General features: G+C 44.9%; 2 protein-coding genes across 4 annotated transcripts in view; both read left to right on the top strand.

Annotated features, from left to right (window-relative positions):
- Positions 1–6,695, top strand: part of SEPHS1 (selenophosphate synthetase 1) — a 23,868-nt gene extending 17,173 nt beyond the window's left edge. For both annotated transcript variants that reach the window (XM_064656494.1, XM_064656493.1), the window contains exons 8-9: positions 596–808; positions 5,356–6,695. In XM_064656494.1, the coding sequence (XP_064512564.1) occupies positions 596–808; positions 5,356–5,570 (428 nt within the window). In that variant the 3' untranslated portion in view covers positions 5,571–6,695. The remainder of the gene's footprint in view (positions 1–595; positions 809–5,355) is intronic.
- A 6,240-nt stretch (positions 6,696–12,935) lies between these two features.
- On the top strand, positions 12,936–22,762 carry PHYH (phytanoyl-CoA 2-hydroxylase). 2 transcript variants are annotated; one of them, XM_064656498.1, is made up of 9 exons: positions 12,936–13,092; positions 16,498–16,553; positions 16,712–16,822; positions 16,940–17,105; positions 17,403–17,484; positions 18,469–18,650; positions 19,398–19,547; positions 20,542–20,673; positions 22,295–22,762. In XM_064656498.1, exons 1-9 carry the CDS (start codon positions 13,006–13,008, stop codon positions 22,346–22,348), a joined length of 1,020 nt encoding a protein of 339 aa, XP_064512568.1. In that variant the 5' UTR covers positions 12,936–13,005; the 3' UTR covers positions 22,349–22,762. The 2 variants fall into 2 exon arrangements, with proteins under 2 accessions (XP_064512568.1, XP_064512569.1); XM_064656499.1 differs by lacking the exons at positions 12,936–13,092; positions 16,498–16,553 and adding an exon at positions 15,107–16,242.
- The last annotated feature ends 2,666 nt before the right edge of the window (positions 22,763–25,428 follow it).

Raw genomic sequence — 25,428 nt, forward strand, 5'->3', positions numbered from 1 at the left:
ATTTTCCCATCCAGGAGTTCCAAATGTGCAGGAATTTCATGAATGCATAGGTGGGGAGGCTGGGGTCCTTCCCCCACAGCCTGCAGGCTTTGTTCTTAAGCTCTTAAACTTTGAGTGTCCAGCAATTAAGTTCTGATGTCACCAATTCCCGAGTGGTAGAGGAAGAGATGTGAGAAGACTGACCTGTGTCTGGTCCTTGCCCTTAGTAAAGCAAAGCTGAGCTCAGAACCTCTCTGGCCCTCAGCTAGATTTGAATCTGAAGCAAACCCCTGTTTCTCAGACTGCCAGTATAAATTAGTAGCACATGTCTAATAGAGCATGCCCATAAATGCAGCTTTGATGACAGATTTTCAGCATGATTTAATATCTTAAATACAAGTTGATTTTTTTTTTAAGTGTTACATGCAGTATTGGTGAATTCCAGTTCTCTTCAAGCATGATTTTATTTATTTTATTAATTTAACCCAACCCGACGTGGATTAAAGGTATTCAGCTTCATTCAGACTGTTAACAATATTGCTGAAGCATTGCTTTTCCTCATAATTTGTTTTTTTTCTGATTTGTTTTTTTTTTTTTCCCCCTCCCTCTATTGTAGCTGCTGGACTCATGCACACTTTCAATGCACATGCAGCTACAGACATCACAGGATTTGGGATCCTGGGGCATGCACAGAACCTTGCCAAGCAGCAGCGAAACGAGGTGTCCTTCGTGATCCATAACCTTCCCGTTCTTGCCAAGATGGCTGCTGTCAGCAAGGCTTGTGGAAACATGTTTGGCCTCATGCACGGGACTTGTCCAGAGACTTCAGGTAGGTGACAGTTGTGCCACCCTCTTCCTTCCCTGCACCCCCACCTTAGAATTTAATATCAAATGTACAAATCGTGTGCCTTGTGCATTCAGCAGCACGGCTGGCTTGGCAGGTAGCCAGGCTAATGAGCATCAGCCACACAGCTGTTCACAACTGACTTCTTCAGCCTAACTTCCAAACCACCATCCTGTTCTGAATGCCTTCTACTTCCATATGGAACACTGTTGTAGAAACCCTGGTTTTGCAGGGTTTGCAGTTAGAAGTTTGTGATAGTTTTAGGTTTGTTACTATGAAAATCTGTGAAGTTGAGTGATGAATGGGCCAGTCTTTGTGAGTGAGGCTTTATCTGTCCCCAGCATACAGACATCCAAGAATATAGATTTTCTCCCTTACTTTTATGAAATTGGACTATAAGGGACTCTGACTAGCAGAAAAAAATATTGGTCTCTGACCCTTCCATTACTTGAGTTGTCTGCTTAATAAAGCTGCCACTTGCAGTGACAGTGAATACAACAGACTGTACAGAGGATCTGGCTGTGGACAAACATTTACAGAGTTGTTAAGTTGCTTTTTAAGAGTAGGCCACTTCTCTGATGAGCACAATCACTGTCCTCTGCTAGAAGTCTTTCTACTTCACTTTCCCCTTGAATCTTCTGTCCTGTTCTGTTCTGTTTTTTCTAATTTAATCTGACTTCGGTTTCTCTTTGGGAAATGGAGAAGATGTAGCACCAGATCTGTCTTTTTCCTCTTACCTCATTTCTCCACCCTCTTCTGGCTCTCCAGAAGTATTATCCAAGCTCTCTGCAGTTCACAACAGAGGGGGCCCCTTGAAGCTAAACAGTCCGAAGCTCTGGAAAGAAGCATCACAGTGAGAGCCATAAACTTTTCCCCTGGTGAATACACAACTTACCCGATCTGAATTGTCCCTTGGCCATCTGTGTTTGAGCAGACACTCTGTCCTACAGAGACTGTGTGGCTCAGATGATGTGTAATAGGATATGGGATGTAAAGCCTTTGAAGAGTTCAAGAATCCAGCATCAGTAAGAAGGGACCAGAAATACCTGGTGGCAGCTTGGCAAGATGTGTCAGTAAGGTTGGTAGCACCAGACAGATTCTCACTACCCAGAGCCCACCTAGCCAGAGTGCTGGTAGCATTTGTTATCAGTTGGAAAGAGTCCAAAAAGTAGCTGGGACACAGAGCTGGAACTGCAAGGTGCTCTTTCGGGTCAGTGGCTATAGCAGAGGTTTGAATAGCAGTTGGTGTGGGAATGGTTTAGCTGCAAAGTCTTCGGAGCTGCCCATACTGCTCCCTGGGGATACCCAATTCTGCCTTTTCACTGAGGGAATGTGAAGCAGTGCAGATGGATGCACTGCTGGGAAGTGGGAAACGCTTGACTTCAGAATCTCTTTTGGGACTTGAGAGCAAGAACTGTCTTTGAAATGCTGAGCAGCCTGTGTTTGGCAGAGATGGATGATGATGGAAAAACCAGCGAGACTTATCTGGCTGGCTGTGAGCTGTGGGTGCCTCAGAGCTTGTCTGTTTGATTTCATCACAGCACTGGGTTTCTCACATTAGAGGTGGCCACAGGGATTTGTGAGAGGGCAGTGTCTGCCAGATATTCAAAAGATCTGTAGCCACGTGGACACACCAGCCCTGCCCTGAAAGCTGTGTAACCACAGTCACACAGGCTTTGGGCTTGCACTGCACAGCCTGACGTGTCTCAGCAGTGTGTGAGCTCGGGCAGGCTGTGCTGGGATGGCTCCTTCAGACCCAGGCTGTCTGCACACCTCGAGTCCTGGAGTTGATTTATGTGAAGGCATGGCTCTGCCTCCCTGTGCCTGATACCCAGCTGTGAGGAAGCCTGCTCAGGGCTGTTCATACTGTAATACAGACACTCTCCTTCTCTGTTGGCTTAAACTTCCAGACACGCTCTGTCTGTCGCTTCTTCATCTGTGAACAGATGTTTTTCAGCAGACTGGGCAGGCAATGAGAAATTTACTGGAAAACTATTTGAATGGATTTTAAGGTTATTATGGGATTTTTTTCCCCGTGTGCATTTGCTGGCCACCTGTTGACAAAAGTCAGCGTTGAAAAGATCTGTTACATCATCTCTTCCATCTTCCAGGCACTCTTGCTTATGGTGTATTTTCTTAAAATTGCACTTTACATGATTTTGTGCTTTCTATTAGGTAATTCTTTGCTGGTGGTTAAAGTTGCAGTCAGGCAGTTGGTTTCTAAAGAATTAACTCTGTTAGAGTGGCTGCTTGCAGAGATAAGTCACAGAGTTACTCTGTATGGGACGCTTATGCATGTGTGTATTTTTGCCATCCTCTTCTAATAACTTTTGAAGCTGCTGGCTGGTGTCAGATGACTTTTTTAGCTGTGGTAGAGGTATCTAAGCATCTTGGTGTTTGTGCACATTTGGTGGAAATTGGCAGATGGGTAGAAAAGAAGGGCTGTGTCAGTGCCTGATTAGAGGCAGGGCTAATGATCTCATCCAAGTCATTGTGGGAGAAAGCCATTAGCAGAGGAAAGGACACTTGGTTTTGATTCATGAACTGTTTGTATCTCTGCTCTTAATTGCAAAGCTTTGTCTAGCCTGCTTTTGAAGTGTTCTATGTCCACTTCTCCGCTTGCAATACTCTTAAAACAAGCACTGTTCAAAACCTCTTACCAAAAAAAAAAAGCCTTTTATTTTTAAAAAGATAAGCCAGGACAGATACCAAGTATCTGCATCCTTTCAACTCCCCAAAACCAGAGCAGCTGGGAATACCAATAACAAACTGGACTAGAATAAATAGTAGGGAACCTTAAGGACTTACCCAAGGCTTAATGAGACTGGTCAGTCTAGCAGAAAAATAAATATAATCCCTGCATAGAGAAAACCTACTGCTGGCTGAGAGTAGCCCATAGCATTTATTAAGGGTTATTGATTAAACTGTGGGAAGCAGCCAGCAGGTGGGAAGCGATTTTTCACTGGAAACTGGGATTTTGTACTTGTGTTTGATCTTGCCAAAGAATGATAACGGACTACAGGTACCAGTGATACAAAATTCCAGAAACAGAGTGTGTGTTGAAAAGATAATTGAGTGAAAATTACTTTTGTGCTCTTTCTCATTTCCTTTTTTGCCATACTTGTACACCTCCCTTCTGGCTGGTTAGTACATTCTCTGCACTCTCTCTTGTAAACCTCTTCCCTGACTTGCATCACAATGTAAGTTTCTCTTCAATTTGATTTAGAGCCTTCCATGGGAATGTCACATAATTCCTTTGCAATTGATTTGTCTGTTACATCCAGAGTAGTTTTAAGCACTGTCATTCAAGCTTATGGGTTTTTTTTTTGTTGTTGGCTTTGATGGAAGTACCTGGATGTTATTTTTGAAATGTCAGAGAGGTGGGCATTTTCTGGCTGGCACACCTGTTTTCTTCATGTAGAATTGAAAAAATTGCTTTTGCTCTTCCATTTATCCTTATCATTAATTCCTCACGTTCAGTAGCTGCTTCTTTGTCATGGCCTCAAATTAAAAATATCTTTAGTCACCACTGAGAGGACTGACTGTGTGCTTGGAAAAGCAAACATAAAGGTGGCTAAGGTCAAACATAAAGGTGCCCAAGGTGCCAAGGGCCTGTCTGGGGGCTGTGGAGCAGGAGGTGGCACTGAGCCCAGCTCAGCAGGTGGCCCTTTGCCCCAGGGTTGGCCAGAGTTGGTGGCATAACTTGTGAGGGTCAAATTACTCTTTAGGAGTAAGTGAGCCTCAGCATTTGCCCAAATTTCTGTTTGTGTGAATCTACTCTCTTGCCTGTGTTCTCCAAACATTTTCAATTCACTTGCTAAGCTGCCTTTTTCAGTGCTTTGGCATTCTTAGAATGGAAGTGCTCTGAGGTTTAATCGTGGAATGGTGAGCTTGCTGACTAGTTAACTGTGCTGCTTCTGAAAGCATTTTTTAGTAAATAAAATATTTTCACTTGTGTCTGAGGAAAAAAAAAACTTAAATGGAAGGCTAAAAAATTTCTCAAACAAAGGGGTCACAAGGACTGTCACAGGGAGCACTGGATCAAGCCTGTGTTTAATGTTCTGCCTCTTGCATTCTCAGCAGGGCACTGGTCCCTGCTTTGATGAATGATTTCATTGCAGGCCGTGGGATTACTCACAGAATCAGCTGCCACCAATATGTGGTTACAGGTATCTGCACATGACCTTTACCCAAAATGTTTCTGTGTAAAGGCACGTTGCAGTCCTCTGTGGAAGGTTACAATGCTGGGGTTGTTTCAGTATGTCATTTGTTGGCATCAGTACCACGTCCTTTTGCCAACATCTTTTGTGTGTATTTGGCTTCATTTATATGAAACTAAACACTGAATTCAGGCACAAACCTCTTGCTGCAAAGCAAGAGCTTGGACTTCTATGGTGTCTTCTCTTGGAATCGCTGGATTTCATTAGACTCCACTGAAGTCACCAAGTGCTTGTCCAAGTAGGGCTTTGGCAGATGCGGGTTTGAAGTGCTTTGCAGACAGATGTCTGATGCTCTGCTCTCTCTCTTCCCAGGAGGCCTCCTCATCTGCTTACCACGGGAGCAGGCAGCACGGTTCTGCGCCGAGATCAAGTCTCCAAAATACGGCGAAGGGCACCAGGCGTGGATTATCGGGATCGTGGAGAAGGGCAACCGCACGGCCAGGATTATAGACAAGCCACGGATCATTGAGGTGGCACCACAGGTGGCCACTCAGAACGTGAACCCCACGCCCGGTGCCACCTCTTAATAGAGATCAAATAGCTGTTTGTTTTTTGAATAGATCTATTCCTTTATCATCCTACAATTTAAAGAACTGTAAAAAAAAAAAAGAAAAGAAAACTTGTTGTGTCTGCACATCTGGTGGCCTTAGGTCAGTTTATGAGTGGATACAAATAATAAAATGAAATCCATTGCCTTTTTTTCCTGTTACATTAACTGAAGATGCACCTAATCTTGAGGCAGCTTCTGAGTTGAGAATTATATTGTTATCCAATACTGTTGATTCATTTTGAATCTTTAGACACTTATCTCTTGCCGCATAGGCTCTTTTTAAAGGTGCTTTCACGTAGCACAGACATTACCAGTAGTAGTGTCAAATAGCAGTTCGTGTCCTTTCATTATGTGTATATTTATCACGAGTCTAATTTTGATGCCTTGAGTGATATTCCAGAAAGGCAATAAATTGACAAGCGACACAGTGGGTTACCCAGTAGTAAGATGGTTGCATGATTGCATTCAATCTTCGATTTATTTTATTTTTTAATTTTGTTTTTTTTTGGTAAGGTTTAGTCTTACCAAGAGCATCTACGACCCTGGACTTTGCTTGGTAGTGCACTCAGTTTAAACAGCAAGTGCTGACTTTTTGCATGGAAAGCGCTTCAGAGTCGAAGGAGTAATTTCAAATTTCATTATTTGTAGACCTGACAATATTTACTGTATTATCAATGATTGTTTTCTTTATTGATAGTAAGGACAAATAATTCTTTTTTTTTTTTTCCTTTTGCAACGTGATTGGATGTGCTATAGTGCAACAAAGGTTTTTCAGACCAAAAGGAGGTTACTGTATAATATTCATTTACAATTCACTATATAAATAACTACACAAATAATTTTTAAATATAATCAAACTAAAATAAACCTCTGTTCTGTGGATGGTAGTGTTTAATACATTTTATATTTTGTATAGTGATTACAAGCCTTTTTTGTTTCTTTTAAAATCAGCAGCTGTTTAGTATAATTCTTAGTATTATTTTGTTCTTTGCTCAAATACATTTTTCTGCACGCTTTTGTGATCTGTGTTTAAAACCAACATTGCCAACATTGCAGCTTGAACTTAAGCTTGTTATTCAAAATAAATATTTAATTTTTTTTATTGCTCTTGTATAAGTGCATGAACTTTTGATTCCTAGCTGAATTATTCCCTGGAAAGAGGAGAAATCCTCAGGCTTTTTTATTCTATTGCATGTATGATTATATTGATAATTGTGATCGCTCCTTTAGTCAGTTCTCCAAGCTGTGATGTCCAGTGGAAACCTTGAGTAAAGCTGGGGGCAAGCAGGTTATCTCCAAGTATATTACCCACTCTATTTTGTTTATATTACTCACCAGCACCAAGTAGGCAACATTTTGAATTGTTTCCTCTGCAAGTGCTCCTGACTGTGCCTGCTGTCAGCAAAGACGGGCTCCTGAGCAGCCCTGTCCTGGAATGCTGGATGCTGGAGCCCATTTCTTCCCATTGCAGCAGCCTCACAGCTCACCCTGCTCTGCTCAGACACACCGTGCCATCCTTCTTCTGAACTGCACTGAACCTGCTCTAGTGAAGCTTCTCCCAGATTCTGGAATTCGCTCTGTGATATTCGGGCCAGGAAGAAAAAAGTCTTGGATAACCATTACTGCAGCAAGAATTAAAAAGGCTTTTGTCTATGAACATTGAGTCACTGGAGCTGAGCCAATCTCGTGCATCATGCAAGGTTTAAATTTCCAGTCTTCCTCCTAATGGCATCTCTGGCAAAACTTGGCTCATCTTTTTTCCACTCAGGTTCTCAACCTTTTGCAAAGGTAGAATTTTTTTTTTCTTTTTTTCATCCCCTCCTTGGGAATAGCTTAAGCCACGCAGACCCTCATGCTCCTTTTCCTCGAGATGAAGTCCAAGAGTTGCTTGTTCACCACAAAGCCTTAAAGCAATAACCAAGTTTTTGACTTTGCTTTGAGGAAAAAAAGTTGCTAGGTTTTTCCCAGCAGTTCTGAAGCATTAAAAACCAGTCATGAAAAAAATTGATTTTCCTTTTTTCCCCCCTGCTGTTTTGTGACATTTGTTCTGTATCCTGATGTGAAACCATGGACCTGACTTCTGTTCATTTGCTTTATTATGGTCATGGACAAGACACTACTTAAGGTGGTTTTTTTTAAACTAATAAAATCACCTAAGTAGATCAAATGGGTGCAGAACAGTTGAGTACTTCTGCATGAAAGTGCTTGTTACAAAGATCTGTTGTATTTTAAACTGGCACTGGATGTGTGTCAGTTCACCCTCGACAGGAAAAGGGCCTGGTTGGTAGATACTGCTGGGCTTTTTTCACTTGTTATGATGGTTAGTTCATGAGCCAGGTGTGAAAACATTTCTCCTTCCCTAGAAGTGACTTGAATGGCAGAATGATCATCTCCAAGGAAAGAGTGTGTGAAAAGGTGAGTGGAAATCCACAGCCATCAGCAAGAACCATCTGGACTTTTGGAGGAAGACTTCCTGTGAGACAGATGCAAGTAAAACCCCCGGAGAAGAATCAGTCACTTTTCATCCTAGTGTAGTCATATGGTCTGACTCAGAAGCTTCTCCTGGATGCTCCCCGATTGCTGGAATTTACATCCCAAAGCGCTTCCTGGTTTTGGGTGATGAGTTGGGATGTCCTCTGTGAGAACCACCTAATCACTTGGGGTGTGCAGTGATTTGTGTAAGAGGTTTAATGATTTGTTTTGCTAAATCAACGATTGTACACCAGGAATGAGCTGTAGGAGAGTGTATTGTAAGGGGCTGGCAAGTCTTGAGTCCTGCACCTTTAAGCAAGACACGAGATCTCAAACGAAGATTTTTTTTGACCTGCTGTCATCAAAAAGCTGTGAGAAAGCAACAGTGAACAGTTGTTTTTATTAGTCATGTCCAGTCATTTACACAAATGTAATGTACTTTTTTTTCATACACAGGTATCTCTGTGTGCACCAGCTCCCATCCCTTGGTCTGTACGAGAAGGCTGCCTGTGAAACTCCATCCAAAGTTGCGAAAAAAGAAAAACAAAATTCTTTCTTTAAAAAGAAAGAATTTAGTAATTGAAATAACCACTAGCCTAAACAATATATTTGTTAAGTAGCATATATTCTTGGAAAGTTAGTATCTGTTATCACTCCTTAAGATGTTGGTTTCCTTAGCCTTTTGTTTTTCTTCCTGTATGAGGGAAAAAATAACACTCTTAAAATCTGCAGTAGTATATAAAGCCAGAATAGTTTCGTCCTTCTTTTATTTTTTTTGAAGTTATTATTTTGATTTCATGCTTTGCTAGGAATTCAGGACTGACCCTTTTCTAATTAGGAGATTATGAAAATCAGCGTGAACGCTGCAGTGAGAGGACAGCAAACCTGAGTCACTGTGGGGGAGTGGATGGGCACAATGGCTGATGCTTAGTGTTTCACTGATTTTTCACTGAATGTCTGGTGAACAGTTGGGAAGATTCACCTGGGTGCTCATCCGTATTCTGACCACGAGATGTGATTGGCAACCCCTGTGGCTGCTGCTTGAAGAGAGAAAAGGAATCTTGGAATTCAGCAGAGCCCAGGAACTAGAGCGAAGCGCAGGGCAGAGAAGTCACCCAGACCCTTGACCTTTTATTTGTCACTATGTCCCCCTATTTTGTTCTCTGTTGGATCCATGTTTCCCTTTTCCTCCTTCTCACTGCTAATGTGTCCACAGAATCCCTCCTTGAATCTTCTGGTCATGAGAAATGAACCTGTGCGTTGGCGGCGGTGGATTTTGTTTTTCTTGTTATTGTCTCATCTACATCTGTTTTCCCTGGCATCTCAGTTAAAAAAGCTAATTTTGCTGAGTTGGAGCAGCTGCCACTTCCCACCATAGTAAATTAAGCTTTCAGAAGACCTCATCTTTGGAATTACAGTTCTGATCATAATGTGGATTTTAATAGTCAATTGAGATGCTTATTAAATTATAACACTGTGCATTAGGAACGTTCATGTGCTGCTGGAGAAATCTCAATCGTTTAGGTTTTATTAGTTTCGTGATTTAATGAACAGAAAACATTAAAACTAAAAGCCAAATGCAAACCAGCTGTATAAAAATGTTCTATAAAATTCAGGAAACTGACAGACATAGCTGTAAAAGTACTTTGCAAAGACACAGCCTCTCTTAAATGCCATCCATTTTAATAAAGTGATTAATGCCACCATCAGCTTTCTTAACAAAGAAAATTTCTCCCTTGTTTCTTCTCCTGTGTTCATGAGATTCAGCCTGTACTTACCATGGTAAGTGAGGCTTATCGATTGTTTGAAAATTACTCACTCTGGGCTGTTAAGATGCAAAGGGTGGTATTTTTCACGTGTCTACACACTTTTGTTCTTAGGGTGAGTGGCTACACCACAAGCAGCCACCGTGTCACTGTGGTCCCCAGAGCTGCAGCCCTGAGTGGTGCCAGCAGTGCCTGAGATCAGTATTTTGCTGTGGTAAAGTTCGATCCTGGGCTGCATTAGCAGGAGGGTACAAACAAAGGGCAGTCACCCTAATCACCCACTGCTCACTGCCATTGTGGGTGAGGTGTCCTGAATCATTTTGGGGGGTGATATAACACAACAGGGTGGTCCAGTGACATGGGAGTTACTGGTGGTATTATCAAGATAACCAGAGAAGCTGTAAGTAAAAAGGAATAATTGTGTTCAACACACAGAGAGATGAATTTTTTGAAGCTCCTTTTTAAAAATGCATACATTAGGAAAAAGGTTCTCAGAAGGTGGTCAGGCACTGGAACAGGCTCCCCACGGAAATGGTCACAGCACCAGGCCTGACAGAGTTCAAGGAGCCTTCAGACAACACTCTCAGGCACATGGTGTGATTCTTGGGGTGTCCTGTGCAGAGCCAGGAGTTGGACTGATGGTCCTTGTGGGTCCCTTCCAGCTCAGGATATTCTATGATTATAAATATATTTATGCAGGGATGTATTATGTATGTATAAAAGCATCTTAGTTCTCAAACTCCTAAATCAGTACAGCCAAATCACTACTTCTTGTTCATTCTTTTCAGGTATGAAAGACACCTTTGCATAAGATGCTGTCAAACACCTGTGGAAGAAATACCCACATTGCAAACAGATCCCCGCCAGAATAGGCATATGTAGTATTGTTCTGCTTCATCCTTTTGATGGGACTTTTACCTAAATTTTGAAACAGATGATGATTTATTGAGGTTCCTGTTTCAGTTTGGATCATAAAGGCAATTGCAGCGTATATCTGAGTTACACATAGGCCTTTCGGTGCAGTTATAATTAGGACTTCAGTAATAAAATTATTACTCTGGGTTTTCTTGGTTTTTTTTTTCTGTTCCCCCTCACTTGAGTTTGATTTGAGGTACTTTTATTAACTTTCTGTTTACCTATGAGTAAGAGTTTTGCTACAGCTCAGGAATCAAAGGTCTGGTTTCCTTGGCAATGATGGACTGGGTGCTGTCACTGCTGTTGCAACTTGTCCCTTCACAGTGCCTGTACTCTTGGCTCTGTGACTACACAAAATCGTTTAGAGACCTTTTTTTTCTGGGTTCCTAACCCAGTTTGTCCCACTTCTATGAACAGCATATGTGGAACCACTGACCACGAGAGCCACAAACAGGAATGCACCCTAGATCAGGCAAATGCCACAAATGGAGTATGTTAAACCTGCTCTGGTACATCTTCACTTAAATCACTGGGAGTTCCACTGAGTTTTCAAGGGAACCAGCTTTTAGGGCACAGGTTATGTTCAGGAGCTCTTCCTATCCATACCTTGGCTTCTGTTTAACTGCAGCACTAACATGAAGCTTAGTCTATTGACAGCTGACATTTTGATCCAACAACAAGTCACTCGGATTTCAGCAAAACCTGTTGCAGAATGGGAGTTAAGTTCCCTAAAGGAGTTGTGGAGCAGAGTTTTGGTGCCCACCCTGTGATCATGAGACCGCTTGGATCTACAGGGGACTCATGACAGTGCCTCTCTGGAAGCAGGGCCTGGATTGCTCATGAGTGAGGGGCAGGTGTGAGATCTATTTTCAATGCTGGGTTAGCAAAATAATGCAAATTCTTGATGCAATTTCCTTCCAGTCCTCATAGCGCAATGCAGTTTATATTATGACAGTGTTTTTGTTACTGGGTTTGCTGCCCTCAATTTACCATTCCTCTCTCTCTCCTGGCTTTCTTATCCAGATCCCCAACTTCTCCATCTCCTGGAAGAGCATCTTGCAAGGCTGGACCTGGAACAGGCAGCACACTGCCTTCCTCCCACCTTCACCCTCCTCAGAACTCTTAATGTCTGTCCCCACCTCTCTGCTCCATCCTGGTCAGAGATGAATCTCCTTGGCCCCGGGACAGGGGAAAGATGAAGCACAGCAAACTCCAGCAGGAGATACCCCACGTTCCAGCAGTGTAGGGCTTGAAGAATGAGCTGACTGCCACAGCGGTGTCACAAACTGTGACACGAGGGGGCTGAAGTCCATTTTGCAGGAATGGTGAAGCTCCACAGTGCTGTGGGATCAGGGACACATAAAAAGACAATGAAAATAATCTTCTGAACTCTGCTGCAGGTCTTAGTGATGGGTCTGTTTTCAGTCCCTTAATATTCTCAAGTGTGTCAGTCTGTGGGAAATGATACAACTTTGTTGATGCACTCACAGTGCTTATTAAGGCAGATGAGAGTGTGCTTAGGACAGGGTATACTGAATATGTCACTTTTAAACATATCGCAGCCTCAGAGGAATATCACGTCTCTACAGCTGATTTTTTTTTGCCACCTCTATTTGCAGTTTCCATTTTTAATGCTTCTCCACTCTCTCCCTATGCCAGGTTTCCTCCCCCGGGCTTTTTCCCCCTCCTCTCCCGCCTTCCCAGGTGCTGCACTGCAACACCTTTTTGCTCCTTCCCCTCTCTTTTCTTACTCAAAAGCCCCAAAAAGCAGCAAAGAAGGGTGGTCAGAAGGGCCACCCAGCACAACCCCCCGGGGCGGGGGAAGCAGAGCCTCCCTGAGCGCGGGTTTGATGCACCACAGGCATCGCAGATCCCCGTCGGTGCCACCGGGGCTACAAACGGCAGATGCACGGAAGGGCGAGGAAAGCCTCCTTAGGGACAGGAGATAAGGAATCGATCCATGCCGGCCTCAGAGAGCGGCACAGGGCTGACGAAACCCTTGCAGCTGGCAGAGAACGTGAAAACCACGGGAAGCGGGCGGACGTGCAACAGCAGGGGCCGGGCTCCCCCCAGTGCCCTCCCCGGCCTGCACAAGCCCTTCCCACCCCAGGCTCGGCCTTCCCCTGGCTCCCGGCGGGATGTGGGCTCTGAGCATGCACGGCCCTGCCCAGCGCATGCGGCCGGGGATCGGGATCGGGGTCAGGATCCCGCCCCGTCCCGCCCCGAGAGGTCGGGCGGGCAGGGAATGCTGCGGGCCCCATGGAGCAGGTCGGGAAGCGCTCGGCGGCCCGGCTGGACACCGTCCTGCGGCACCTCTGCCCGCGGCTGGGGGCGGCCCCCGCTCCCGTATCCTTTCTGGAGTGGGCTCGGGAAGGGTCCGTGGTTTGTCCTGCAGGGACACTGGCCTGGGAAGGACGCCCAGGCCGAGTCCCTGCCCTGTGTCCTTGGTTGTGGGGTGGAGACGTGCCGGGGGCCCTGCCCTGTGTGCTGCCCTTGCCCTGGCAGCCCCGGCTGGGATTTTGGGGACAGCACCCGTCCCACCCCAAAAACCTCCTGCTGCCTGTGCTTCCTCCCTGAGCTCCAGCCCTGCAGCCCGTCGGGATGTGCATCTGATAATCCGTGTCCTCTGGGCACCACCCAGTACAGCCCCCCAGCACCGAGCAGGGGCTTCCCTGCAGCGAGTTCTCCTGGAGATTCGAGGGTTTGGGGGGAGATAAGCCCTGTGTGACTTAGAAGTTGCACAGCAAGTCTCAGGCTTTGTTGAAAGCTGGTACAGACTTGACTGGTAGAGCAGCAGCAGGAAAAAACATCAAGGTTTGTTTTGCCAGTGGGATCTGAGGTGGAAATGTTGGAGGCTGCCAGCTTTGTGACACATCAGACAAAGGGAACCAGGGCAGGGAGGAGATTTCGCGTTGGTCTGTCTCAGGGTTCCAAAAATTAAATAAAGACTGCTTGCTGAGAGTATTTTTAAAGTTGCTACCATAAATCTTGCTTTTTAAAAAAAAAAAAAAAATGCTGCTGTTTCACAGTGAGAGCTGAACACTGACAAGTTACCTTGAATTGTAATAAATAGGAGAAAAGGATGTGATCAAACAGGATGTAGGAGCCTTCAAATATATATTAAAAATATGAAGACAGATGGATAGTTGTTGACTCAGACTGCCATAACACAGAGATGCAAGCAGGAACACAAAATTAGAAATAAATGCTAGGAAAAACACCCTGATTGTAAAGAGAGAGGAAATAAGAAGAGGTGATGCACAAGCTGTTTTTAAATCCAAGTCTTGATGCAAAGAGCTTTGGACAAAAATAGGACTAATCTGAGCTGGAGCAAGAAAGGTGTATGGATAAAGTAAGTGACAGAATGTATTAAGAATAGATTTATTTGATACATGGTACATCAGTTTTGTTTTAATCTCTGGCTTGGGTGATTTGGATAGGACAGTCGCTTTTCCTCACAGAAAATGCCTCTCCTTTGACAAAAGAAGTGTCTTGATAGCAATTTCAGTCACCGCCAGAGACACAAAACGTCCAAACCTCCAAAAGCCCGTGAGGTCTCTGTGCTGCCCTGCTGGGGGGAGTGTGTGTGCCCACCCCTCTGTGCTGAGTGAGCACCTGAGGTTTGCTGCCTTCTCCCACCACAGCACAGTCTTTGACCTTCCCAGGATCCTGATCTTCTCTGCTTACAATTAGGGCTGCAGAATAGAGAGTTTAACACCATCTTGTACACGCCCAGTTTCCTCCTGTAGTTGCTTTTAGGGTTTAGTATATTGGAGATTGGAGTGTTGGTTGTGTGGGTATGTTGGAAGATGAGTTGTTTCTGCATATCACTGGAAAAACTCTGCCTTCAGATGGCCTCAGAAAGGAGAGGAAGGTAAAATGTGGCAGATGTTTCTTTGGAGCTTGGTGTAGGAGCCAGAGGGGAGTAATGCACCAGTGACACCAGCACGTACCTCCTTAAAGGAAAGCAGCTGAGAAAAACCCACATTCCAAGTGCCTGTGGAAGACCACCATTCCTGCAGCTGTGAATTCAGCTTGAGTGCTGCCTGGTTGGGGACACCAGTGAAAAATCAGCACACCAGCTGTAGAAGTGAAGGTTTCCTCAAAAAGCAGGAAAATGGGAGATTCGAAAAGCAGCTGCACCTCTGGAGTGATTTGGGTGTTTGACTTCTTCTGATGCTTCTGACAGAGCTGGGGCTGTCAGGCCAGGGCCATCTCACCAGGGGCCTGTGAGGGAGTTTCTGAGAAAACTGCACAGGTGTATTGTGCTACTCTTGGATATGCAGGAGTCTGCAGAACCCCTTGGGGCGCTGCGGGGAGGTGCTTTGGAAAAGCTTCTGGGGACATTAAGCCTTGCTGTGCCTGTGCTTTAGTGTCTCCAAAAGTGTTTATTTGCTTCTGAGTGGCTCCAGGTTATTACACTGCCTGCACAGCTGGATAATGTGCCTGTTAATATGTTGTTCCCAAAAGGATTGTGTGAGGGGAAAAGGGGAAAGTTTAAATGGGCCTTTATGAAAATGAGCTGCTGGAGCTGGCAGCTCCTTCCCAGCTGTGCCTCTTGGTTTCAGTTGTCCAAGCAACCCAAACTTGTCCTCTGAGCCTTGCAAGGTGTCAAGAGCAAAACCAGTGAGAGGAAGAGGCAGTGGAAAGCCTGGGAGGAAGGTGTCAAAGGGAGCCCAGCACTTGGTGGACTTGTCTGCTGCTCCCCCAGTTCTGGAAAGTGGAGGTGTTGAGGAGGCCACCACAGCTGGGGCTCAGCCAGTGTCTGTGTCTCCATCAGCTGTCTGTGGACATTTAGGAGCCCGAATGCTCAGGAGTCCCATTTTCACTGAAGTTGGCCCTGAAATGTGGTGTGTGGAGCACTAGTGCCCTCAGTTGGGGAATCCCTTGCTCTGGGACCTGCTGTGGTCTTTTCCACCTGGTTTCCCCCTGTCTTCTTCCTTCCCTCTCTCTTCCATCCAGTTCTCAGCACCTTTTCCTCCCTCTGGCTCATTTTTGCCACACATTTTTGCATGTGCGTTGTTTCTTCTCCTACTGTAAGTGACTCTTGACCAGATAATGTTTAAGCTTCCTGGTGTGGGGACCATAAACACAACTGTTGCGAGGAAACCTATTTATTGTTCCTGAAGCATTCATGTTTTTATGGCACATTTGTAAGGCAGTGGTGAGCAGTAGAGGAAAGTCAGTGGTTTACATAAAAAACTGAAGCAGAGATGCATGTGGAGACCAGGAAATCTGCACAAAAATGCTCTTTTTTGTCCTTACCCCTGGATGACAATTCATTACCATACACAAAGCTCTTGTGAGGCTTCTTTAGCCAGTAGCTTTTAATTGCCCTGTTGATGAGAATGTCTTTCTGCCTAGGAGAACACAGCTGTGTTTATTTCAACCTGTTGAAATTAATTGAGGTGGAGGACAAGCCCATAACTCTCCTCTCTTCCTGCTATTCCTGTCAAGCTTGAGAGGGACCAGATCTCTTTAGTAACTGTAGAGAAGGTGAGGGTTTGCATCACCACATGAGAATGTGAAATCCCAGGTTCACTCCTAATGTTTTTTATTATTTTAATTTTTTTTTAATTATAGAGTTTTATTGTTATAATTTTAGAAGCAAAATAAACAAGAACATGAACCGAATGTCCAGGACAGTACCTTCCTTTAAGATGAACAGAATTTTAGGATCCAGGACTCATGAGCATAGATGATGTTCTGCACTATTTCATTTGATTATATATTCCTTAACTTCCATCCCAGATAAGCATTCCTACTGCTGCCCAAGTCAGTGTTGTTCCTCATTCAGGGGGGTTTTGGTAAGATCTGCTTTCCTTTGTAGATACAGAGATTTTCAGAACTCAGTTCTTTATCCCTAGACCACATGTTGATTAATAGACATTGGGCAGCCTTTCACTTTGCAAGGATGTCTCCTTTGTTTAACTGTAGTTTAATGTGTTTCTCCTCTGTGTCTCAGCTACACCCTGGACAATGATCTCCTCACCACACAGCAGAGGCAGTTCTATGAAGACAACGGGTATCTGCTCATCAAGAAGCTCGTTTCTGATGAAGACATCGAGCGCTTCAGGTACGGGGCACTTGCTGAGGAGGTGGGGGGGCCTGTGTGCAGCAGCATCCCAAGGGAGCTCTGGGAAGATGGAGGCAGCTGGATTCTCCCAACATGGACATTCCCTCTGCTTTGCAGGAGGGAGTTCATGAGGATCTGTAAAAGAGAGGTGAATCCACCAGGAGCTATGATTATGAAAGATGAGTCCCTGAGATCCCAGTTTGGTCAGTCTGAAAAAGTGGTTAATAAAGTGCAGGACTTCCAGGAAGATGAAGAGCTGTTCAGATACTGCACTCTGCCAGAGGTAAAACAGAGTTAAAACCCATCAGAAAGGGGAGGGGGGGGGTGGAAGAGCCTGTGTGAATATATCTGTGCTTTAATGCTTATGTGAAAAAGCTTCCAGATGTTCTGTCTCGGTCTCCTCCCGCCATCCCTGTTTGTGTGCCATGCCAGATCCTGCCTCCTGTCCTTCATCCCAATCTCCTCCTCCTGTACCCTAGTCCTTAGCCAAGCATCCATCTCCCAGTGCTTCCTCAGCCACCTTTCCTCCTGGTTTTCATGTTTCTAATATTTTTTTTCCCTAATGTTTTCTTCCCTGTAGGTCCTCAAATACGTTGAGTGCTTCACAGGGCCAAACATCATGGCAATGCACACCATGCTGATAAATAAACTTCCAGATTCTGGTAAGGAAAACTTGGATAAGAGGAAAATAGATAAGTTATTGTGCATATGCTCTCTGTCTGGCCAAAATTGAACTTAGTGTTTCAGAAAAGCTATTTGAAAAAAAAAAAGGGACAAATTAAAATGAAATAACTTTGAAAATTTACAAGGCTATTTTGGTAATAGCTTGTTACCTGGGCTTAATGAGATAACATGAGAAAACTCATGAGAGTTTTTGAGGCTGTGCAAAGTCTAAGTAATATGGCAAACTAGGCAGGCAGAAATACCCTAACTGCATCTATTTAAGGAGCAGAATTAATGACAAAGTGTATAAATCATATATAAAAGGCTCTTTTGGTGTGGATGATGTGATTCCATTTCCATGAGGGAAAAGGAATAACAAACAAAGCTTCAAAAATATTTATTTTTGTTTAGACCTCATGAAAGAAAGCCCCCGGGGTGAGGGCTAATAGTGCTGGGTAGACTGTCTGGGGAGGCTGCAGTCCATAAATTGAGATTTTCTTCCTTTTTTAAAGAGAAGGCTAAATAAACATGTACTAGATGCAGCACAGGCAGGGTTGATTCTGCTTGCAACATCCAGTGCCTGCAGATGGCTGTTTGAAAGTCTTTGTACTGGGGAGGTTTGTGCAACATGGTGCTGGCTAAAGTTCACAAAAGTGGAGAGCGGCCAAAATGAGTGGTGAAAACACGGCGAGGGGTTGGTGGTGGTGAAGGCCAGCAAAAGGAGCCACCTGAGGGGTCACAGCCCAACAGTTTCAATGTGTCCCTGTGCCATTGCTGGCTCAAGAGCCACCATTGTGGTCCATTTTGGGATGGGGCAGAAGCTCCCCTGCTTGTCTTCCAAGGCCCTGGTAGGCTGGACCAGACACTGAGGACACCCAAGGGTCTCCAGCAGCAGCTCCTTAGGATGTGTTACAATGGTTAGACAAGAAGGGAAAGGCCGTGTCACATTTGTTGAGGCTGAAGGTTTTGAACCTGTGTTGCAGACAAACAGACTTTTCTCCACCCCATGCATCAGGACCTGCACTATTTCCCGTTCCGGCCCGCGTCCCGCATCGTGTGCGCCTGGACCGCCATGGAACGGGCCGACCAGGACAACGGCTGCCTGGTTGTGCAGCCCGGGACACACAAGACCACCCTGAAGCCTCATGGCTATCCCAAGTTGGAGGTAGAGTGTCACAGAGGGCTTGGAAAGGGCTGGGAAGAGCTCACTGTGGGGACAGGACTTGCAGGTCAAAGCTGAGGTTTTCAGTGATTTTTTTATTTTTCTGTTTATGCAAATACTGATGTTCTTTTGGGAGAGAGTTGCTTGGTTGGCCTCACTCCATGTGATCTGGATAGATTTGCTTGCCTCTGTTCCCACCTTCACCTAGAAAATGCCCAGCATGTCATGGCATAACAGCATAAACATGCCACTGTTTTCCACTGCCCCTGCCAAGTCTCTGTCTCCTCCTGTGGATTTGTTCCTGCCTGGTAGCACGTGCACTGTCCAAAGAGAAGAAATTGGATAGTAAGCAGCTGGATGCAACTAAATATCAAGTGGTATCTTCCTCTTAAGAATGGATGTTTCCTGACCTGACCTGGAGTTGGTGATGTTTATACTGGGAGCAGAAAGCTGGACCCCAGCAGTGGCATCAGGCCACACTTGTGGGATTCCCCGGTGCTCTTCTGTATTCTCCCCAGCTGAGAAATCTTAATTGTCCAAATCCAGCTGCAGAAGATACAAAAAGTATTATTTTTTTGTACCTCAGGCTTGAAGTAGAAAGACTAGTGGGCAAATAGGCAGGCTTTTAGTTTGGCATATGGCATATGCTGCCCAGGGGAAAGCAGATCTGTAGCTGTCCCTGCTGCCCCTTGTGTTGAGAACCAACACTAATTTTAACTGAATGATTTCAATTTAGCCTTTTTTTCCTAGGGTAAAACCAACAAACTTTTCCATGGGCTGCTTGATGAGGATGAGAAGACTCCCAAGGTTCACCTTGTCATGGAGAAGGGAGACACAGTGTTCTTCCATCCCCTGCTCATTCATGGCTCTGGGATAAACAAGACATCGGGTTTCCGAAAGGTAGGAAATCATCTCTTGATACAGTTTTTTATATTCCTGATTTTAAAAAAAAAACTGACCAAACTATCCCTCACCTTCACAAGCTCATGAATATGTGATTGAATGTTTTAATGAGTTTTTATCTTCCTAATATATTTTTGCACACCCTTTTTTAAAATTTTTAATTTTTTTTTTTAAACATCTGTGTCTTCTGGAAGCAGAGCATGCTGTGCAGCTGCTTGAGAAAAAACAGAGCAGAAGTAAAAATTAGATATTGAATCTCTGTTGGAAGCCTGACTGGCTGTACTTGCTTTACTAGTAGATCCCTTTCAGCAGTCCCAAATATCTGGAGCTTCTCTTTCTTCCCCTGCCTTGTTGGTATTTCATCTCTGGATAACAGGATTCTCCATCATCCAATAAATAATATTTATTTATATGGTAACACAACCCATTTTTCTATTAACAATATGATTACATATCATATTTTTTTATCATGGTTATTTAACTGAAACAGGCTAAAGTGCCCTCCTTTGGAGCCCTCACCCTGTCTCAGAAGGGATTCACCCAGGCACTCCAACACAGAGTGCTCTCTTTTTATTTTGTTTTACCTACTACATGGCCTGTTCTTTCAGCCCCAGTAGCAGCTTATTGGTGATTTCAAAGTACATGGGTTGTTGTGACTGTCTGGGTGCAGGATGTAAGAACCCTTACTGAACCCACGGATCTGCTCCAGCCCTGACTTTCCCTATTCCTGCTCTAGTTGCTGATGTTTTGAGACCAGGTACTACAGCTCATGCTGGGAGACTGTTTGGGAGAGAAGGGAAGGAATAAGAGCATGTCAGCAAGCAAAAGTATTTCTCCAAGGGGACACTCTCAGGAGAGAAGGAGGGCTTTGAAAGGAGAAGGGAATTTGCTGGCATGATCTGTAAGGAAGGAACGAGGTGTCCACAATCTGAGATCCAACAGTCATTTGTAATCCATGTGACAGTGAGTGATGCCCCATTTCCTCACACAGAGCATAAGCTGTCACTTTGCCAGCTCAGAGTGCTACTACATTGATGTCAAGAACACGACTCAGGAGCACCTGGAGAAGGAACTGCAAGAAGTGGTCCGCAAGAAATACAACGCGACTTCCGTGGAGCTCAAGGTAAGACTTGGCTCAGTGCCCTTTGTTACAAACCAGGCCAGTTCTCTTTCCAGCTCTTGTGTGGCAGGTTTGTGCTCTTTCCTATGCCCAGTTTGGCAGATCAGGCTGTGCCAAGCAGAGGTGTTTGGCAGGATAAAAGACCTGATTTTCAGAAGATGACTTGTGTGTTTTTTGGGGGCCTTTTTCCTCATAATGCTGCTTCTTGCTGTGGTGGAGAAATGGCCTTGCTCTCTGGCAGCTGTTTCACATCCCTTGAGCTCTAGAAGTTCCTCCTCCTGCTCTGCTTGTCAAAATGGCTTTTTTGAGCACACCTGGATCCTTTCCAGAGTGGCTGCGTTGGTGGAGATTAGATCAGCATTTTGTTGTAGCACAAGCAGGGAGGATCCTCAGCCCCTGCTGTCTTGATAGCTCAGCTCTGGGGCTGCTCACACACACTTCTTACAGCATTTGAGAGGCTCTGGACTTCATAGAATCATTGAATTAAGGTTGGAAAAGACCTTTATGATCATCAAGTCCAACCATTTTGTCCCACTGGGACAGGATTAGGGTGAAGTCTCTGCCAGCTCTGCCCTTCACTGCATCTCCTGGTTCATGCTTTATTGTGGGGAGTCTGAACCAGACTATTTGCTATTCTTTCAGACTGCACAGTGTGAATAAAAAGATGTGGTCATTTGCCCTGAATTTACAAGTATAAGAAGGTGCAATAAATTCAGTGCTTGCCCAGTTTATATGTCCACAGTTCTTGGAGCTTCCCCACCCAGTGTTGTGTGAATTTTCCTTTTAAAACAAGTAGCCACATCTGACTGCAGTAACAGACTGATATTTTTTTTTTGTTAAATATAGTCCCACATCAGTTGTTTAGACTTGAGGCTACACCAGGTTTGTCAGCAGTGATACACATCTGCCTCAAAGAAAAATAAAATGTGGGACTAATGGACTCTCACTGAATAACTGAAACCATTAAGTAAAACAGAAAGCAAATATAAATTCTTCAGGGATCCAGCCACTGAAAGAAAAATAAACCTTGTTACTGGGGTGAAAGTGTTTGTATTTCTTAATCCACAGCAGTTCCCTGATGTGCACAGCCAGTGTCGAAACAGTAAAGTCTAGATGTAATAGGCAGCAATTTTCTTTTAAAATCTACATATTTTACAGTACCTAGGGCTTTCTGGAGGAGAGGACTTTCTTTTTCGCCTTTGGGGTTTTTGTTCTGCTTATTTTCCCCCAGTGTGCCTGGTTATGGTGAGGTGCCCAGCTGTGCTTTGCAAGCCTGGTCTTACAGGTCTGTAAAATCACAGCATGCTTGGCTTTAGTTCCTGGGGTTAATTAGGGACACTGAGATCCAGAGGGATACATGGTGAGGCTCTCTCCTTCTCCTGAGTGGCAAAGAGGTTGTGCTCATATAAGCCTCAGGGAAGAGTCTGTGCTTTCATGTAGCTTTAAGCTTTTTTTTTTAACCAGAGTTGGAACTTTCTCCCAGAGGAGTGCCCAGCTCTTATTTCACCTTCACAAGATGCTAAGGACTAAGTAATCCTCTATTTCCATCTCTGTAAACTGGAATCTTGGTCACTGTTTTTGCTGACCCTCAGGGCTTTTGCTTTGTCTCATTTTTGTTTTGAAGGATATCTGGAACTTCCGAGCACGGCTTGTGCAGGGGGAAAGAATTAACCTGTAGAAGACCCTCCGAAGAGCAGAATGGAAAACAAGTGCCTGGGAAAGAGCTTCTCTGGGTGGGGGAGACCGCAGACCCTGCCTGGGCAGCCAGAATTCTGTGTGCTTTGTTGGCCTCTGTAGTGGTAACTCAGCCAGATGCTGCATTGCAAAATCATTCTATGGTAATTCAGAATAATTGCCCTGAGGTTGGACAGCAAAGAAAACCTAATCTAGAAAACCAGATTTGCTGTGGATGTCTTAGAGAATTGAAGAGTTAAGGTCTTGAAAGAACACCTTGATTTTCCTGATGTTTTCTTTCTTGTTTCTTAAATGTTTCCCACATGACACACCTTTGGAAAGATGCTATACTAACATGAGAAAAATTTCCAGTGTTCCCAACTTCCTTTTCTATGCAAAAAAAAAAAAAAAAAAAGAAGAGTTTCACAGAAGCCTGACATGGGAAGTTATTAGTAGAGCTGATAAAGATGGAGGTGTTGGTACCAGCAGAACCAATGGTGTAAGGAACTACATAAGGGGAAAGCAGCAATGACTCATGTAGAAGAATTGGATTTGTGGGCAGGGATATGATTGCTGGTAGAGTTCCTCAAACATGGCTTGCTGTGGCATCGTACCTGACCGAGCAGCACTGGCACAACTGAAATATGTGTCTGATGGGGTTGGGAGATACTGGGTCAATGAACCAGCCTCCCATTGGCCTTGCACAACTGATCCAAAGCTGTGTCAAGTGAGAGAAGTCCTCCTTTGAGACTGGTGGGACTGGGAAAAGGCGCCTTTTGCTGCTGCCAGGTTGAGGGGGTGGTTGGATGCTCCTTGGGACACAGTGGTGGCAGGGTGGAGAGATGTGCACTGAGATGATCCTCTCATCTTTGACAGTGTTTTTTCTTGCTTTCTGAAAGATCCTTTCACTTTCAGAATCTATTTTTTGAAATACAGAATAAATCAGAACCAAACTGCACTTGGGGGCTGTGTTGTGTTATTTCTGCTGCTCAGAAAGTGGTGGTGGGTGTGTCATCGAACGCCCCAGTGCAAAACGTCAATCCTCAGCTCTTTTCCATTCCCCTTTCCACCCAAAAAAGTGCCAAAACAGCACCAAAGTCTTTACTGACAGGTACTCATGGCTTCTTCTGCCCTGTTTGCTGCTTCTTCCTCTGGCTGCAGGTTTTATTGTGCTGTTTGTATGCTTTCTAAACAAGGTGAGGTTTGAGCAGGGTTATTGCATTGATCCTGAACCCTTGGTGGTGGGGTGAGGTGTCTGGGCTGTGCTTCCCGCCTGGAGACAGTCATATCCTCTGGTTTGAACACCAAGAAGTCTGATGAGTGGGGAGACTTTAGGACAGACTCCCAGACCTGCTTAGTGGGTGACTTTGAGTATCCTGGTTCCTGCATCTCTTCCCAAGCCTTTATATAACCCTGGCACTAATCCAGCTCGTGGGGAAGGCATGGATCCAAGTGAATGATTTCCAGTGAGTTGGAGACCCCGTCTGCTGACTTTGCTGAGCTCTGGCTCACAGCCTAGCTGGGGCTCTCTTTGGGAGTTTTTGTGACAACTTGGTGTATCCCATATGGTTCATGGCACAGGATTCATGGAGAGACTTCAGTGTCTGGTGTTACTGGTGCAGCTGAGTTGGCTGCGGAGGGAGCTGTGACCACACAGAAGAGCTACAGGTGTCCTTCAGATTCCCAGAGTTTCCAGACTCTGAATTTCTCTTACTACAGCTGGGAGAGAGAAGGGAAGTAAGAACTTCAGCTTCTTTTTTAAAAAATTGTGCATCTCTGCCAATGGATTTAGGCTTGAATTCCCTCTTTTAGAAAAACAAACCCATCAGAGACCTTGGATATCATCTAAACTCAGCAGTTGTCCCACCTCATGAGAGACTTGTTTCCTCACTCTGTCCTATGACAGCAGAGCCTGGGGAGGACTAAGCTTAGTAAGATCTCCTTGACCGTGTGCAAGGCCTGCTCTGCTGCTTCCTAGCAATGCCAAGGAGTCTGATCCCTGCCCCTGAAATCACTCTGGGCAGAGCCAGATCCAGCAGGGTGTCTTGTCTCCTTCTGAGCAAAGCTACACACTTATGAGGGCAGGACCATGTCCCTGGGAGAGCAGGATCTACGAGCACTTCCTTGTGGGATATGTGAGCAAGAGCTGGAGTCCAAAAGATTCTCCATCAGTTCATGTAAATGTGACCTCCTGTGTGAAGGATCTACCAGGTAAGTCTTAAAGTGTTTCTGTTCCCAGCCATCCCAGCCAGCAGAGATTCTGCAATCCCAGGTTTCCAAAGCACACGCCCCACTAGTGGAAATTCATGGCTAGAAATTAATCTCAGTCTCCAGCACTTGGTTTTCTGTGTAAACCAAACCCACAGCCCACCCTAGTCTCCTAGGTTTTGGTTTCCTGGCAGTACCATGCCACTGATTTGGGTCACTGCAGGGGGAGAGCTGCAAGGTCTCACCAGCCTTCAGGTCCAAACTCCCTCTTCTTTGAATCACCACCCTGGCAGAAGGAAGGGGAGGAGGAGAGGAAAAGCAACAACTAACCAAGTCACCTGGGTTTGTTTTGGTTTTTGTTGTTGTTGTTGTTTGGGGGTTTTTTGTTTGTTTTTGTTGTTGGTTGGTTGGTTGGTGGTTGTTTGTTTGTGGTTTTTTTGCTATCCTGTGAAAAGTTCATGTGATAGAGGAAGAGCCCTGAAAAGAGAAGGACCATGTTCAACCTCTGGCCTCCACCTTTTATGGAACCAGAATAGGCTGGAGGAAAGCTGACTCCAGGTTGCAATGAGGACACACTGCATTCACTCTGCTCCTGGTCCTTGCAGCAAGTGCCTTGACCTGCAGGCTGTGATGTGGTGAGGCCACATTCCCAATTGCCTTGGCAAGACCTTTGCTCTCACTCCTGTGAGTTCATCCCCAGCTCTGAACTGAGCTGGGAGGAAAAGCAGCATTTGGACTTGGCTTCTTGCCTCAAACTGCACAGACACCAGGAGGCTCACCTGCTGAGGTTTGAGAGTTTGACTTCCACGGGTTGATGTCTTTCTCTTGGTTGGCTGGGGTGAGGAGGTTGTTTGGAGAAGTCTGGATTTCCTGGAT

This window comes from Pseudopipra pipra, chromosome 5, assembly GCF_036250125.1.
Source record: "Pseudopipra pipra isolate bDixPip1 chromosome 5, bDixPip1.hap1, whole genome shotgun sequence".
In the NCBI taxonomy this organism is placed as follows: Eukaryota; Metazoa; Chordata; class Aves; order Passeriformes; family Pipridae; genus Pseudopipra; species Pseudopipra pipra.

What these genes read in the sequence shown, in the direction of transcription:
- PHYH (XM_064656498.1), top strand. Translation starts at nt 13,006, where the DNA reads ATGGAGCAGGTCGGGAAGCGCTCGGCGGCCCGGCTGGACACCGTCCTG. An exon ending in TGGGGGCGGCCCCCGCTCCC is followed by an intron (nt 13,093 to 16,497) that starts GTATCCTTTCTG and finishes CTTCCATCCCAG; the next exon opens with ATAAGCATTCCTACTGCTGC. An exon ending in GAAGACATCGAGCGCTTCAG is followed by an intron (nt 16,823 to 16,939) that starts GTACGGGGCACT and finishes TCTGCTTTGCAG; the next exon opens with GAGGGAGTTCATGAGGATCT.